The following is a 16,175-nucleotide window of genomic DNA, read 5'->3' on the forward strand; positions in this document are numbered from 1 at the left end:
ACAGTGCTGATATTTGGAGCTTTTTCTTATATAGGTTTTTATTACCCCCATCCTGATTTTTCCTCCCCACTTTCAGCTAAAATGACAGGGAAGAGCAAACCAATGGAAGTCATTCACCTGCCAACCCTCCCCCCCCCCCAATAAATGCTTTACAATTCTGAACGGGGTGGTAGAAGTACTATTATTATTGGCACCAACAACGGTGTAGCTCAGTCATCACAGAAGGAAATATGCCAGTACTAGTGCCTAGAGACTTAGGGAATGTCTACACTGCAGCTGTGAGTATGGCTCCCAGCGTGTGCTAGCTCTGCTCAAGCTAGTGCATAAACGAGCAGCATGGATGTTGTGGCATAGGTTAGCCACCTCAGTCAGATAGACTTTTAGCTGGGGGAATGAAAGGGGTTAGCTCAGTCACTGCCTGTGCCACAATATCCACACTGCTAGTTCTAGCATGTGCATCTGTTGAGCTGGGCTGGCTGCACTTCCAGCTGCTGCATAGACATACCCATATGATTATTTTAACATGGTATAATGCCACTGACTTAATCCATAATTTTGCCCTGTGTCTCCTTCAAATTCCTCTCCCTCCTGACTGCATACGGGATGCTTAGGGACAGAGTGGGGGTATTAGAGCGATGGAAGCTATTACAGAGCATGTCCATACCTGGATAGGATTTCTCCTCCATACCTACTGCATTACTGTGCCCTGCACTCGTATTGATTGGCTTCAGGGGAAGAGGATGTGGAATCTCATAACACTTACTGCCCTAAGTTCCACTCGCACCCTAGATCACTGCATGTTTTTGTAGAGGTGTGGCCCAGTTAGTCACCTTACCATTAGATGGAGCTACTGAACCAGGGAGGCAGCTGGCCTATGGCTTGAAGAGAGAGACTCTTGGTCTTTTCTGCAATGATAACTTGGTGTCAGGAGAAAAAAAATTCTTGTTAGCTGATGAACGCATATTATATATAAAATTTTTAACAGGAGAAAGTGCAGAATCCCATCTTCTGGCCAAAGTAGTTTAACCATTTCACCTCGTGTGAGCACCTTATTTGTTTGCCTGTTATACACAGTGGGTCTGTATCTGCCATTGTTGTAGTCAGGAGGTTGAAAAACATTTTGCATAAAATTTTCATAACTCAAAATCTTGACCGCTTTTAATCCAAAATAATTCCAGTGTGTAAGTGGTGTAAAGTCAGAATCTGGCCTGGTGTATATACTAATGGATGTACAGGACTTGGTGCTAAACACTAGGACGAGATAAGAGAGAGGATGAGTTTAACAGTTGGAAACGGGCATTTTGCCAGAGCCCTTTTATCTGCTTACCAAAAGGAAATGTGAACTTGCCTCACTTGAAGAAAAGCTTTAGAGGTTAATGCAGGGAGCCAGGGATGATTTAGAAAGGCATCAAGTTCTGTTTCACAGCCGGTGGAACCTTTGGCAAGTCATTCCATACCTGTAAAATAGGGGTAGTAGTGAGGGTGGTGGTAAATGTGGTAAGTACTTGTATAGCTGTAGTCAAGGACACCATTGGTTAACAGATACTATTATGATTTGGGAACATTTTATACGCTCTTCATATTCAGGCCAGTAGAGATGCAGGCCCAGGTCATCTTCAGCTACACCAGCTGTCTTCCTGGGAGATACAACATGACAAGCTTATATCATTCCGCTGGCAGCGACTAGGATGCTCCCTGTCTTGGTCTAGAACAGTAGGACTGTTGGAGAAATATCCAGTATTGATCAGGCATCCCATTTTCAAATCCTCAGGTAAGAACACTCACCATATTTTCCAGTCATTTTGGAATAACTTAAAGGCATCAAAGCAATTCAACATTTATTAAGATGATTCTACATGTTCTTGTGTGCAATACAAACAGTATGTACTAAGACTTCTTAGTGATGCTGAAGGCACCTAGAAATAAGACGAAATAATGGTAAAATCGCAATGCCTTTTGCAGCATCCCCTTCATTTAAAAACATATCCCACCACCATAACAGCATGGCTGTTAATAAGGGACAAATGTTACAATAGCAGCGGACGCTGCTCTAAGTTAATAGTAACTAGGCTTTGAATGATTAGATTTATCAGTTAGTATTGGTATGCATCCACGTCACCATAACCACACAAACTGATGAACAAAATATTTCCATTGGTAATAAATTTACAGAGGCAAAGGAAGAAAAATGCTGCTAGATAAATCTGATTTAAGGATATTTACTTTGTATCTTCACACCTGATTGACAGTTTGTGTTGTAATGGTTACAAAGCTAACTTTTTGAAATCAGCATCTACTGTTTAATAATTCTGATCCCTTCATAATTTCCCACAACTGAAACTTTAAATAAATTTAGACCTATAATTTTGCACAACTCATTTTAAAATTCATTAAAATTTTAAACAGTTGTCAATTACAAAAAAAACAAACCATGGAATTCTGCCAAGCCTAACAATCTCTCAGATCTAACCAGAGGTCAGAGCTTTGTATGGCCCAAGGCTCTGCTTATGTATCTTTGTATGGAAAAGACACACACACACACACACACACACACACACACACACACACACACACACACACACACACACACACACACACACACACACACACACACACACACACACACACACACACACACACACACACACACACACACACACACACACACACACACACACACACCCCACTCCTGAAGTTCTACATTTCCTTCATTTCAGATAGAGGCTGAGTTAATCATACTAGTTTTTTCACAAGCAGCTTGCTGACTTCTGAATTTTTACTCCTGCTGTTCAACATGTCAGGAGTAAGAGGCCCAGAAGTCCTGCTGGTCTAGAAAAACTGCAGTCTAAATCCACAGTAATGTTTTATTAACTGAAGGAAGTGGATGCATAATGCACCACGAAAGCTTTCACAAGAATTAGATCCTGAACTATTTGCTCTTAATGAGCTTTGATAACAGTCCTTACATATAACCTTTTAGCTAAAAGCAAGTTAAGTCACTTGAGGTATGGCTACACTTGCAGCTGTACAGCGCTGGGATTTACAGCTGTCTTCGTACAGCTGTGTAGGGAAAGCGCTGCAGTGTGGCCACACTGACAGCTACCAGCGCTGCAGTGTGGCCATATTTGCAGTGCTGTTGGGAGTGGCTGAACAGGCATTCTGGGATACCTCTCAATACCTCTGGAGGCCAATTACAGCACTTTTGGTGGCCACACTGGCGGAGCAGTGCTGAAGTCGTTATACCCCAGGCAGAGCAGAAGTACAGCCAGCGCTGCAGCCAGAGAGATGCAGCGCTGTATGTGCCTTGCAAGTGTGGACGGTGAGTAAGTTGCAGCACTGTAAACCCATCACCAGCGCTGCAACTCTCCAATGTGGCCAAGCCCTTAGTGTGTAAACTGTTAATCTAGCAAGGACCAGAACTCTGATCTGCTGTAATGGCTAATTTACAAGTAGCCAGCTCTGTCCTGCAAGGCTCTGCTTAAGAAGATGGGAGCTCCTACTCCATTATGTTTTTAAAAAGAAATCACTCTAGCTAGTATTTGTACAGGGGGAGATGTAAGAAATGAGTTTCCTTTAATTTCTATTATGGTCCACGCTGGTCAGAATGAAAGCTGTAGAGAGAGCATATCTAAAATGGTTTTCTGTTTGAGAGTTTTCACTGTTAATCATTTCTACTAGGGATTAGAATTAAAAGTAATATTTGAGGAATAACTACTATATTCTGAATTTTCGAAAAAGCCCAGCTTATCAATGTCTGATAGCCAAAATAGCTTTATACCTCAGGCTTCTAAATTCTACTATATAGTTAGGCTTGGAAGAATCTGATCATCAGTAGCTATCTATTTCACCATACACAAACACAAACTGACATTTCCAGCAGTAACTGTAATTTACAGATAAGCCACGAAAGAAAAATGCTGCTTGAGAACTCTAGCGTACATCTACACAAAACAACAAACCACAGCAGAGAGTTTCAGAGCCTGGTGCAGCTGACTTAGGCTCCCAGAAGGCTAAAAATAACAGTGTAGATGTACCCCTGGGATCTGGAACCCAGCAAGTTGAGAAGAATATTTTCTTTGTATATTTTGACATGTGCTGTTGACAATTGGTGTTTAAATGGCTTATAAAGCTTTCGTTTTTTAAATCTGTGTCTGTCATTAAATTATAAGCCTTTCCCCTAATGTCCTGCAACTGAAAACTGAAAGATTTTTAAAAAAGCTTAAACATCTTATCCGTTGAAATTATTAAAAATAATAATAATAAAATTCGGCTAAGCCTAAATATACTGCATGAAGACCACAAACCAAAATGGATACTGTCCTTTTGGAGGTAGTTCATTTCACAGTGGCTGAAGGTGGTGGTATATAATTTGGTCATGTCATTCTACCCTATTCTTAGCTCTGCTGGGTGGGAGGGAAAAGTGGTGAACAGGAGAGGCAAAAATCATCACTTTCAGACTGTCAAACTATGCATAAAAGCAATGGGGTTACTTCCTGGCGGCAGACTTTTCTGGGAATAAGTGAGCCCGTTATGTTCAGACAGCCCATTTCTACATAATAAAAGATGGTTTTAGTAAAATCACAAGGCAAGGAGAGCAGAGTTAGAAATCTAACAATTCACTTAACTAGCACCAGGAGTAAGGATTTCTGCACAACCCAACACAATGCGTTAGCACTAACGGGAATTCTTAATCTACCTGACAACAAAAGGGTTGAAAAAATACTAGACTTCTATGGGCAAGAAATGTAAACACCATGCGTAATGAACCATTTTATCAGTCCACGTATTTCGTTTTATTAGCGGCTTTTAAAAACAGAAAATGGCATGTCCAAGTACACCAGCCAAGCAGCGACACTTGACCAGTGTGTGAAACATTGCTCTTATTTTAGGAGATTAAGGAAGTTTTAGTTACAATCATTGGTTTGGCACAGCTAAAATAGGATTTGGGGGAAAAAAGGAGACTGGCTCAAAATAGAGATGCACAATTCATATAGGACCACTGGAAAAATAACTGTCCCCACACTAATCCTGTACTGATTAGAACTCCATGATGAAGTTAGTGAAAGTGCTGCTCCAATCTGCTACGATGTTGGATCTAAAATTTAGATATATCAACAAGCTACATTTGCCTTCATCAAGGTCTGGAAATGTTTTCTTCAAATAGGAAATGAAAGCCTACTGGATAGTACACATTATATGACAAAAGTTCAGGGTTTCCTTGGTATGCCTGACACATGTTTTGCTATCCCATCAATCTAATGATCTTCTGGTCCTAAAGAGACTCATAAATCAAGTGAACATGGATTTGGCTTTGATGTTTACACAAGACTTCCAGGCCAAGACACAACTGTAAGAGTGACTTTGTTCTTCTGTTCTTTCAGCATGGGAATTAGCTCAGAGTTGCTCATTCCTACAGCAGATACTCCATTTACTGCCACTATTTCATCTCCGCACCTAACAAGGCAAGAGGAAACTTGTGTCAGGACAAAACTCGAACCCCCCATTATCTGTATTACAGTTTCACCTAGGGACCCTGACTGATCAAGGTCCCATTGTGCTAAGCACCATACAAACCCAATAAGAGACAGTCCTTTGCCAAAGAGTTTACATTCTAAAATCAACATCACTCAGGGGTGTGGGGACAGAATGGTCCGCAAAGCTCACATTAGTGCCATTATTTGCTTTTTTTAATTGCTGGGGTTGGGAGGGGATTAGCCAAACAGAGATATAGGGAGGCAGAGGGGACAAGTGAAAGGAGAAGAGGAGGTATTTGAGAGAGGCGGAAATGAAATGACAGAGAAAGAAGAGAGCCAGTCAGCACAAGTGAAGACAATCCAGAGGAAAACTAAAAAGCAGATGGATGTGGATGATATAATCTGTGTCCCAAGGTCCCTGCTGCAGCTGCTTATTTAGTAATAGCTATGGGGAAGTGCTCACAGGCGTCATGGAAGATGCTGTCATGCTAATAGTTCGTGAGTCTGCTTTACATGCTGGGATTGGACACACCCAAAGTACCTCATAAAAAGGTCCTTGTTACAGTTTACAAAGTAGTCAGAGCTACAGACCCCAGCTAAAGCATCTTGGAAACAGACCAGGAAAATGAATGCTCTCCTAAGAGAGGGGATAGGATATCCAGGTAACAGCAGATCCTGTCAACAAGGCACTAATTTGAGATCAGAACATAGTTGCTAAATAACTGAAAAGTCCTTAATTGGATTAATGCCTGCACCATTCACTGAAACTCAACCCCTTGGGAACAGTGCCAGATTTCTGCTCTGACTGTATCCCTGGCAGATGGGCTGAAAAAGCAACACTGACAGCTGCTCTGGAAGGAGCCAGCTGTACATGTTCCTAGCTGGAGGGGAAGACACTGTAAAAGGAGTTTCACAGGGGAAGACAACCACAGAAGTTAAAGAGCCAGTGTATTTCTTAGGTGTCAACCAGATCAGTTTAACATCCCAAGCAACAGGACTTCTACCACGCCCCTTGAGAAACTATTCACAATTTAATAAATCTCACTGTCAAGACGTTTTTCCTGATATTCATCTTAAATATCCCCTTAATTTCATCCAGTTAATCCTAGTTATAGCATAATCACCACTTGTAGTATCCTAACTGATCCCTTTCCCACTTGATAATTACACCCTTCACAAGGTGGAAAAAAAGTGTTAAATCACTCAATCATTTCTAAGCCTGACTCTTCCATCATAATTGTAGAAATAAAGACAGCTGGTTGTGTGGTTCATCCTAAGAGCTAGGATGAAAAGGAACTTGGATAAATCATTAAATTTCAGCCAGGCTAATTGTTAAAAGAAGCACAATAGCTCAATAAAATTATACACACTGCATCTAAGCTCAGCACTTCTGGAATAGACACACATAATAGAAGAAACACCAGACATACTTTAGTCTTCTGTCATGGAAGGCAGGTGTTGCAGGCACTATGGTTTTAATGAAAAATGGTTGGTTTCCTTTGCCTTCTTCAAAGCCTCCAACAATGCTGAATCCCCAGCTTTCTGAGTTACTTTTACGAAGGACAATATCTTGACAGCAGTGAAGGTAGCTAGAAAGACAGGTACAGTCACAGAAGAGGCACACACAACTTGTTCTTAAGCATCTATTTTCCAGCTAGAATTAACTGCGTGACTAAAAGTCTTCGTTTTTCTTGGTGATGTGGGAACCTGCTGCAATAACCCTTGCTAGACTACCTGTATCCATTGGGGGACAAAGTCTTATCCCACCGCAAGTATTGTGATGAGAGTAGGAAGCCAGGTAGGGAAGATAACTCATGAACAATACTGACCTATCTTACAGCATCATTTTGTTAAAAACAAACAAACAAACAATAATAATAATAATAATAATAATAATAATTGAAAGCAGTACTTCTGCAGCCCTTATAATTAATCTGGAGTCAATTTTCTGGTTTCACATGTATTATGGGAACTTGGTACAATGGCTGCAGTTAGCACCCAGATATCACAGTTGGAAAGCAAACATTACGTTGTTAGGTAAGGCAACCTTTCTTCTACTAAATGATTCAAACAAACAATCAAATCAGTCAAGGTTTGTTTGTGAAGGGTTTTTCATGCAGGACCTATCATAAAAAGTACTGCACAATAAGATATTACAATCCTGTGAGAGATTGTTCATAACGAACAATCCAAACATTTTGAAATATACCTGCTTCTTGATTTCTAAAATGTCTGATGTATTATATCACAAGACCAAGCCTACTCGACAGACTTCTTCAAAAGATAACAAATACTAACAGTATTTGCTCCTGGAATTCACTGCTCAACAGAAAGGGAGAGCCTGGTAACCTATATTAGATATCCAAAAGGAGTGACTGAAGGGCACCAGAGCTGTGTGAGTAAACATAGCAGCCATAAATAGGCACTCAGCAATAATCAGAATGCATGTAATTAACTGTGGCACTCACTACCACAAGTTAACTGAGGCAAAGAATGAAGAAGGATTAGACATTTATATGGACAATAAAAATACCCCCAGTTATGTTAGAGGGGAAAACAATGAACATGGGATATCAAGCTGCCTGCTTCAGAACATAAACCAGCCACTAAGTGCCTGGTAGGTAAAACCAGTCCAGTGTTACTATGCAGGTGTCTTACATCCCCATCTGCAGCATCTGGTATTGGCTACTGTCAGACATAAAATGCAAGACAGACCAGATGGCCATCCATCTGGTCATGTATGGTAATTCCTGTGTGTTTAATAGCTCATACACAGCTTTGAACAACAGAAAGAATCTGTTATTGTGAGGAGAAGACTGGCCAGTACGCCTGGGTTTTTTTTTCCTACTCTAACTTCCATTCAGGCAGCTCATCAGAGACGGGATGGAGCCCTCTCATGTGAAAGGCTGTCCTGGCAATGCAGTGCAGCAATGTCAGGACAGTGTGTAAACACAGAGACAGCATACTACTAAATGAGCCAGGCTGACAAACTACATTCAACACAAACAATAAGCCATAAGTGCAAGTGTAACAATAAAGAGTGGAACTTTTAAGCATTGTGGACAAAGGTGTTGAAAAGGATTGAATATACCAGTAAGGCTTTGAACATAACCTTTTCAGACTCTGCTCTTCCAACACCAAACTGCTATTTCAGATTAACATGTGGCTTTCCTCAACAAAACAGAATGCAAGAGAATAAGCACCACAGGAGCGATCTTCTGTATTAAGCATTTACCTGAAAAAATACTGAGCATGTGCTAGCAGTAAACTTCAGATTTTCATACTGGATTTCAAACACAGCTGTTGGAACGTTTCGAGAAAGCTATACTCAGTGGTGGCTCAAAAATTTCCCAGCAGAGGTTAAAAACACAACCCCCCCCAACTGTGTAGTGCATAAAAGTCAGCATGCCAAAAAGTCTGAACACCTATGTTTAGCTGAAGAGGACAATGAGGAGCTCAGCACTGATCTGCAAGAGGTTTGTTTTTCCTCAGTGGTTTAGTGAAATTATAACATACAGAGCCAACTAGTCATTATTGGCCACCACTTTGGGCAACTGGGGAAATTAGTGAGGAACTGCAAGGAAGGACTTATTACCATTTATATTGTTTGGAACAAATGATGTAAACATTGGCAGACCGCAAAATTAAATAGCTCTGCTGTGTGCCTCTCAGACCATATCCTAAAACCTCCCCACACGAAAGCATGTCAGCAGCCTGTGGTGCTAATATTCTATAGTTGGGAGATTCCAGAATTCTGTTCAGAGCAATAGAAGGAGATTACTCTCCAGCCACTGCTTCAGTGCTCCCAGGGTGCTTCTGACATGACTGCTCTCCACCTCTGTGGGAAAAGCTGAAATTGCTGCATGGGGTCCCATGGGGGAGGTATACAGCCAACACTACTTTTTAAAATGAGAGCACATGTTTATGATCTTAAAGTTGGCAAATTTAATTATGAATTCAGCTCAGGTCCTCAGCCAGTTACTGTGAGTTAGGGAAGGTGATACCAAACATTAAATACATTTGAGGCAAGGTACTTGGTGGATGCTAGCTCAGAGGCCTATACTTAAAACAAAAGCAGATGACTGGAGTGCTAAGAGGCTAACCTAATGGAAATGGAATTTTGGAAAGCATTAAGAGTCTCTGGAGCTAGGAAGTCTTTTGATAGAACACTCTTCACTTTCCCTGGCACAAGTGATGAGATGTAAAAGGAGCTGTTGCCTTGCAGTCACAATACACCTGGCCCAAGAGTGACCCCTATGAGGAAACTCCATTGCACCAGATAATGGCATAGAGATTTGGGGGTTAAATCCCAGCTTCCTACAAAGAAGCTGAGTTAATCAGGTGCAGCTGAGACTAGTTAGTCTCAGAACTTCAATAAATAAATAAAATAAAATAAAATAAAGCTGGATTCCTTTCACGAAAAAACAGGCCAAGACTCTCTTGACAAGAAGCCCAGACATAATGCTCTGGAGGAATAAGATCTGCCCTCTGGTTTTTGTTCTGGGAGTTTACAAACTGATAAATTGCATGAAGGGAAGGTAGCCACAGGCTTTGTGTTCCTTTGGTTGCACCAGAAAACCTGTAAATAAAGCAGAACCCTTAGCAGAGAGCATTTTGTTTAACCTGAACCTCATGTAAACTCCCTGTCCAGCCACAAACCTTAACTCTGACATAATCTGCACCTCCCTCGGTTGAACTCAATCCAAATTGACCTTTAGCAGAGACCAGTAAAGAGGAACACCTGCTGCATCTCTCCAGAAATTAGAAGCTGAAAAGTTCTAAACTTTAAAATGCTCACCACATGGAACCCAGCAGCACAATTCCCACTACCTTTAGCACCAGAAACATGGTAAGCTACCTTCTAATTCATTTTAGCAAGAAAATTCAGAATTTGGCATTAGTTTCCTAAGATTAAAAATTACACAGCTGAGATGAAGTTAAAAAAAAAAAAAAAAAAAGGACTGCTTGCCTTAAAAAAAAACCATTAGACTAGCTGCTAAAAGGCAGTAGCAGTGCCTGATCACTGACTTCTGTTAAGTAGAATAGCTAAAGTGGCTTGGGTTCATCACATTTTACTGAGGATTGTTTGCAGTGCATGTGTCACAATTCAAACACAGGCTGTGTAACAAAACACCCTCTCTCACACCCCTACCCCTGCTCCCAAACATACACTCTTGTTTTTGTTCTCAATTTCTGTGACCTATTCAGTTTGTGAAAATGTTCAGTGACCTCTGTCAGATACCTAGGGACTGACCATATTGCAAACAGGAGGGGCTCAGAAATACTGAAATGCAGTGGGAGTTGCTTAATTTATGTGAACACAATTACAACTGATATAGTCTCTTTTGCTTTTGTTTAAAGGGCTTGTCGCCAAGTTTGACTTTGTTCAGAGTCAGCCAGTGATTCACTTTACTTAAATGCCACATGAGGTAAAATACCTGACTCAGTGGTTAATACTGAGGAGAGAATTGACCAAACAAACTTACATAGGTAATCCGAGCCATGTAATCCAAAGGGGTGACCAACTGAATCCGTGTTCCCTGATATCAGAGGAAGGGTCTGTGGGTTCTGGCACCCTCTCTGGTACAAGGATTTCCAGGGCTTTCAGCACTACAGTGTGGGAAGCTGCATTGGATTTCAGTGCAGAGACAGCTTCATAGTAGTTTAGATGAGTCAAATCGATGCCATTTATATTCAAAAGCACATCTCCTGTGGATTAAATAAGTAGGATGATCATGGCCGCATGGACTTACTGATCTTTTGCAATATAGACCACCTCTGCCTCATCCAGGTCTTAGTGCTTCAAACTTCACTGGTGTTTAATATCAACTTTCCCTTAAAAACACTGAAACCCATTCACTGAATTAATTAGCCAAGTTATAAAAAGGGAAACTCGGTCTGGAAAGTCTCCCTACCTCTCTTGATCCTGCCATCCCTGAAGAGGCATCCAATGGGTTGCACGCTAGTTACATAAATAGGAAGTTTGTTTTTATTGTCCCTTCCACCTCCAATAGTTATTCCCAAAGATTCCTTTAACTCCTTTTTTATTGCGATGGTCTTTTCCTGGATGAGGTATCCCTGAAGTAGATCCTACAAAGAGACAGCAATGATTATATGGGTTAATCAACGCAGCCGAATTTAGAAAGGTCCATAACTAGAGTAAGACACAGAGAACTCTAAAAATTCAGGGCTGGTGAAAGATGCCACATTAACAGCTCTGGAGTTTGTTTAGGCACAAATAGCAAAGGCAGCAGAAGCTATAGCACACTGTACTCACAAGGCGATTCAACCCTGACTCAGAAGGGTTGCTGCTAGGGATGTGAGGCTATATGCCTGTCTACATGTCCATTCGATCCTTTGTCTACATAGAGGTCTTTGATGAGAGTTTCCCCACCAGGAAGTGGAAAGAAACTACCAAACATATCAGGTATTGCCAACTTTTTATCTTTTGAACTTTGGTTAAATTGGGATGGGTTTGAACCAGTGACAGAGTAAAGAAGCATTTCCAAATCTATCTACAAAGGCTGAGCTATCCAACCTCATGCATGTTTTAGAACAGAGCTTGTTATTAAAATATATAATGTTTCCATTGGAATGATCACAGTCCCCATTTGTTTCAACCAGCCTAGTATACAGCAGAACTGCAGAGTTACGAACACCAGAGTTACGAACTGACCGATCAACTATACACCTCATTTGGAACTGGAAGTACACAATCAGACAGCAGCAGAGAGAGACCAAAATATATATATATATAGTAGAGTACCGTGTTAAGTGTAAACTACTAAAAAAATAAAGGAAAGTATAAAAAAGATTTGACAAGGTAAGGAAACTGTTTCTGTGCTTGTTTTATTTAAATTAAGATGGTTCAAAGCAGCACTTTTTTTCTGCATAGGAAAGTTTCAAAAGCTGTATTAAGTCAATGTTCAGTTGTAAACTTTTGAAACCACCACCATAATGTTTGGTTCAGAGTTACGAACAAGCTCCATTCCCAAGGTGCTCATAACTCTGAGGTTCTATTGCGCCATAAGGCCAAGAAAGAAAGAAGGCAACCAGCAGATATTTTTGCAAACACAAGATAGAGAGTATGAAGAGGAGGAGAAACTTATTTCTGAAGATGTCCAGCATCACTGCATGGGATGAAAGGACAGTTTATAGTGACTCAAATAGCGTATCTACTTTAAATTGAGAAATTTCACCTTTAGATTCTCAAACAGATCAGCATTATCCTAGCTCTGCTCTCCTTGAAGTCAGCTGCAAAAAACTCTTACTGACTTTGATGGGAGCAGAATTAGGCTGATGTTGAGTGCTTATGAAAATCCCACCCCTAAGCTTACTGAAATATTAGCACATCTTGTCCTATAGATCTTAAGAGGAAGAAAGGGTTAGAGTCATAGAATAGAGTCACAGAATATCAGGGTTGAAAGGGACCTCAGGAGGTCATCTAATCCAACCCCCTGCTCAAAACGATAGATTTTTACCCCAGTTCCCTACATGGCCCCATAAGGATTGGGCTCACAACCCTGGGTTTCGCAGGCCAATGCTCAAACCACTGAGCTATTCCTCCCCCTGCTCTCTCTTAGAAAGAGAGTGTGTGCATGCACGTGTGTTGCAGAAACAGGAGACAGTGGACTGCAGTTTATAAAGGAAAGAACGGGGCTGAAACTGCATACGATAGCAACCAACTCAGATGCAGTAACCTGGAAAACTAAACAGAAGTCTAGGCAGTTCATATTTCAGGCAGAATTTCTTCACACAAATTTTAGTTTAAATATGGAACAACCTGCCAGAGGCAGCAACATAAAAGCAAATCTGTTCAAGTTCACAGTTTTCTAGAGGAGGGAACCAGAGTGTAAAAGTAACTAGTTAAGTTGGAGAAGTTGCAAAAGCATCTTTCTTTAGCTTCATTAGTACAGCTCTCACCTTCAGGCCACACCTCCATACCATGACATAGAGTCACAGGCAGTGTTAGCATTGCAATTTAATACAAGGGGAAAGCTGTGCTTGATGTGCTTGTTGTCCTACAGATAGGGAATTAAACCCAATGGTTGTTTTACTGGTTTCTGGTGGCTGTCAAATACCCAGTGACCCTTTCTAAAGGAGCAGAGATGAAATGCTGGCCAAAACAGCAGAATTATTCTCCCCTTAAGACAGGCTTTAACCTCAAAGGCTACACAAATGATGCTGCATTGCTCTGTAGATAACAGATGCTTGGTCTGACTGTACAGTTCACTATTCTGCCAGCTCTCAACTCCTATTGCTTTGCAACATCTGGTAAAGAAAAGGTGCTATATGGGACCAAACCCTACTCTTTATAACCCTGCAATATTCTTTGTTTATATTTTCATAGCACTCAGTGGTAAAGTAATAGATTTGAGAAACAATGAACAATTGGCCCAGCAGAAAATAGCACTGCTATTACTACAAGACTTACTTTTTGGTAGTTTGATTTTCGTCTGTAATGATTCTGGTCAGGTCTCCTCCGATGGTGCACTGGACTCCCTCCATTGCTGCTGCTGCTGCTGCTACTGTTTGGTGTGCCACCATCTTCAACAGCTTCTGGCATCTGTACATCAGACTGCCTTAGGACCACAAAGTTCACTCTTTCCTCACTGGTCTGCCAGAAAAAAACAAAAGGAGAAGCTTAATAATAATAATCCAGTAATTTAAATGAGTAAAGTTTCACCATGGCTCATGTAGAGACTTAACCTTGTGACTGCTGATGAGATCTCTGAAAGTTACATGGCTCAGACTTTGCGTAGCATTCTGAAAAATGTCATAGGCATGCACACACCTCTAGAGATCAGACAGATCTATGAAAGGAGCTGATAAGGAGTGTCACATGTAAGATACAGGAGGTAATTTTTCTATTCTACTCAGTACTGGTGAGGCCTCAGCTGAAGTGCTATGTCCCATTTTGGACACCACACTTGAAGAAAGAGGTGAAGAAACTGGAGAGAGTTCAGAGGAGAGCAACAAAGTGATAAGAGGTTTACAAAACATGGTTTAGAGCCGTGGTTCTCAACCAGGGGTATGTGTAACCTGGGAATACTCAGGTGTCTTCTAGGAAGTATATCAACTCATCTAGATATCTGCCTTGTTTTACAACAGGCTACATAAGCACTAGCAAAGTCAATACAAACTAAAATTACATATACAGAGCAGTATAAACAAATCATTGTCTATACTGCTCTGTATACTATACACTGAAATGTAAGTACAATATTTATATTCCTATTGATTTGTTTTATAATATAATGGTAAAAATGAGAAAGTAAGCAATTTTTCAGTAGTGTGCTGTGACACTTATGTCTGATTTTGTAAGGTTTTAAGTGAGGTGAAAGTTGCAGGTGCACAAGACAAATCAGACTCTTGAAAGGGGTACAGTAGTCTGGAAAGGTTGAGAGTCATTGGTCTAGAGAAGACTGGGCCAGGAGTGAGAGGGGGAGGGACATATGTCTCCAAATATGTAAAAGGCTGTTGAAGAGGAGTGTGATCAATTGTTCTCCGTGTCTACTAAGAGTAGGACAAGAATTAATCATCTTAGGGTACGTCTACACTACGGGATAATTCCGATTTTACATAAACCGGTTTTATAAAACAGATTGTATAAAGTCGAGTGCACGCGGCCACACTAGGCACATTAATTCGGCGGTGTGCGTCCATGGTTCGAGGCTAGTGTCGATTTCCGGAGCGTTGCACTGTGTGTAGCTATCCCATAGTTCCCGCAGTCTCCCCCGCCCCTAGAATTCTGGGTTGAGAGCCCAGTGGCTGATGAGGCAAAAAATCATTGTCACAGGTGGTTCTGGGTAAATGTCGTCAGTCATTCCTTCCTCCGGGAAAGCAATGGCAGACAATCATTTCGCGCCCTTTTTCCCTGGATTGGCCTGGCAGACGCCATAGCACGGCAACCATGGAGCCCGTTCAGCTTTTTTCTTTTTACAGTCACCGTATGTGTACTGGATGCCGCGGACAGAGGCGATACTCCAGCACTACACGGCAGCATTCATTTGCTTTTGCATGATAGCGGAGACGGTTACCAGTCGTTCTGTACCGTCTGCTGCCATTGTAAATTGGCAATGAGATGACGGTTATCAGTCCTTCTGTGCTGTCTGCTGCTATCATGGGTGCCCCTGGCTGAGATCAGCCGGGGGCGCAAAAGCAAAACTGGGAATGACTCCCAGAGTCAATCCCTCCTTTATGGTTTCTAAAAATAGAGTCAGTCCTGCCTAGAATATGGGGCAAGTGTACTAGAGAAGCAGTGTATCAGAGAGCACAGCTGTTCCATGTCAGATCCCACAGAAATGATGAACTACATGCCATTCACGGGGGGGTGCCCCTGCAACCCCTTGCTTCCCTCCTCCCCCAACCTTCCTGGGCTACCGTGGCAGTGTCCCCCACATTTGTGTCATGAAGTTATAAAGAATGCAGGAATAACAAACAGTGACTTGTTAGTGAGATAAAATGAGGGGGAGGCAGCCTCCCGGTGCTATGACAGTCCAGGCAGGACATTAAGCGGTGCGGAGGAGAGAAGCCCAGCATGCCGCTGCTATGATAGTCCAGGCAGTACAGAATCTTTTCTTTACACAGGAAAGGGAGGGGGCTGATGGAGCTCAGCCCCCAGTTGCTATGATGAGGACGGTTACCAGCCGTTCTGTCCCATCTACTGGGAATGACCAGGAATCATTCCTATTTTTACCC

General features: G+C 41.5%; 1 protein-coding gene across 3 annotated transcripts in view; it reads right to left on the minus strand.

Annotated features, from left to right (window-relative positions):
- Positions 1-3,296: 3,296 nt before the first annotated feature.
- The window catches only part of LOC115657052 (ligand of Numb protein X 2-like), a 51,560-nt gene continuing 38,681 nt past the window's right edge, over positions 3,297-16,175 (minus strand). For all 3 annotated transcript variants that reach the window (XM_030574260.1, XM_030574262.1, XM_030574259.1), the window contains exons 6-10: positions 13,909-14,091; positions 11,390-11,564; positions 10,961-11,183; positions 6,905-7,063; positions 3,297-5,454 (exon numbers count right to left, since the gene is read on the minus strand). In XM_030574260.1, the coding sequence (XP_030430120.1) occupies positions 5,319-5,454; positions 6,905-7,063; positions 10,961-11,183; positions 11,390-11,564; positions 13,909-14,091 (876 nt within the window). In that variant the 3' untranslated portion in view covers positions 3,297-5,318. The remainder of the gene's footprint in view (positions 5,455-6,904; positions 7,064-10,960; positions 11,184-11,389; positions 11,565-13,908; positions 14,092-16,175) is intronic.

Source organism: Gopherus evgoodei, chromosome 9 (genome assembly GCF_007399415.2).
Source record: "Gopherus evgoodei ecotype Sinaloan lineage chromosome 9, rGopEvg1_v1.p, whole genome shotgun sequence".
In the NCBI taxonomy this organism is placed as follows: Eukaryota; Metazoa; Chordata; order Testudines; family Testudinidae; genus Gopherus; species Gopherus evgoodei.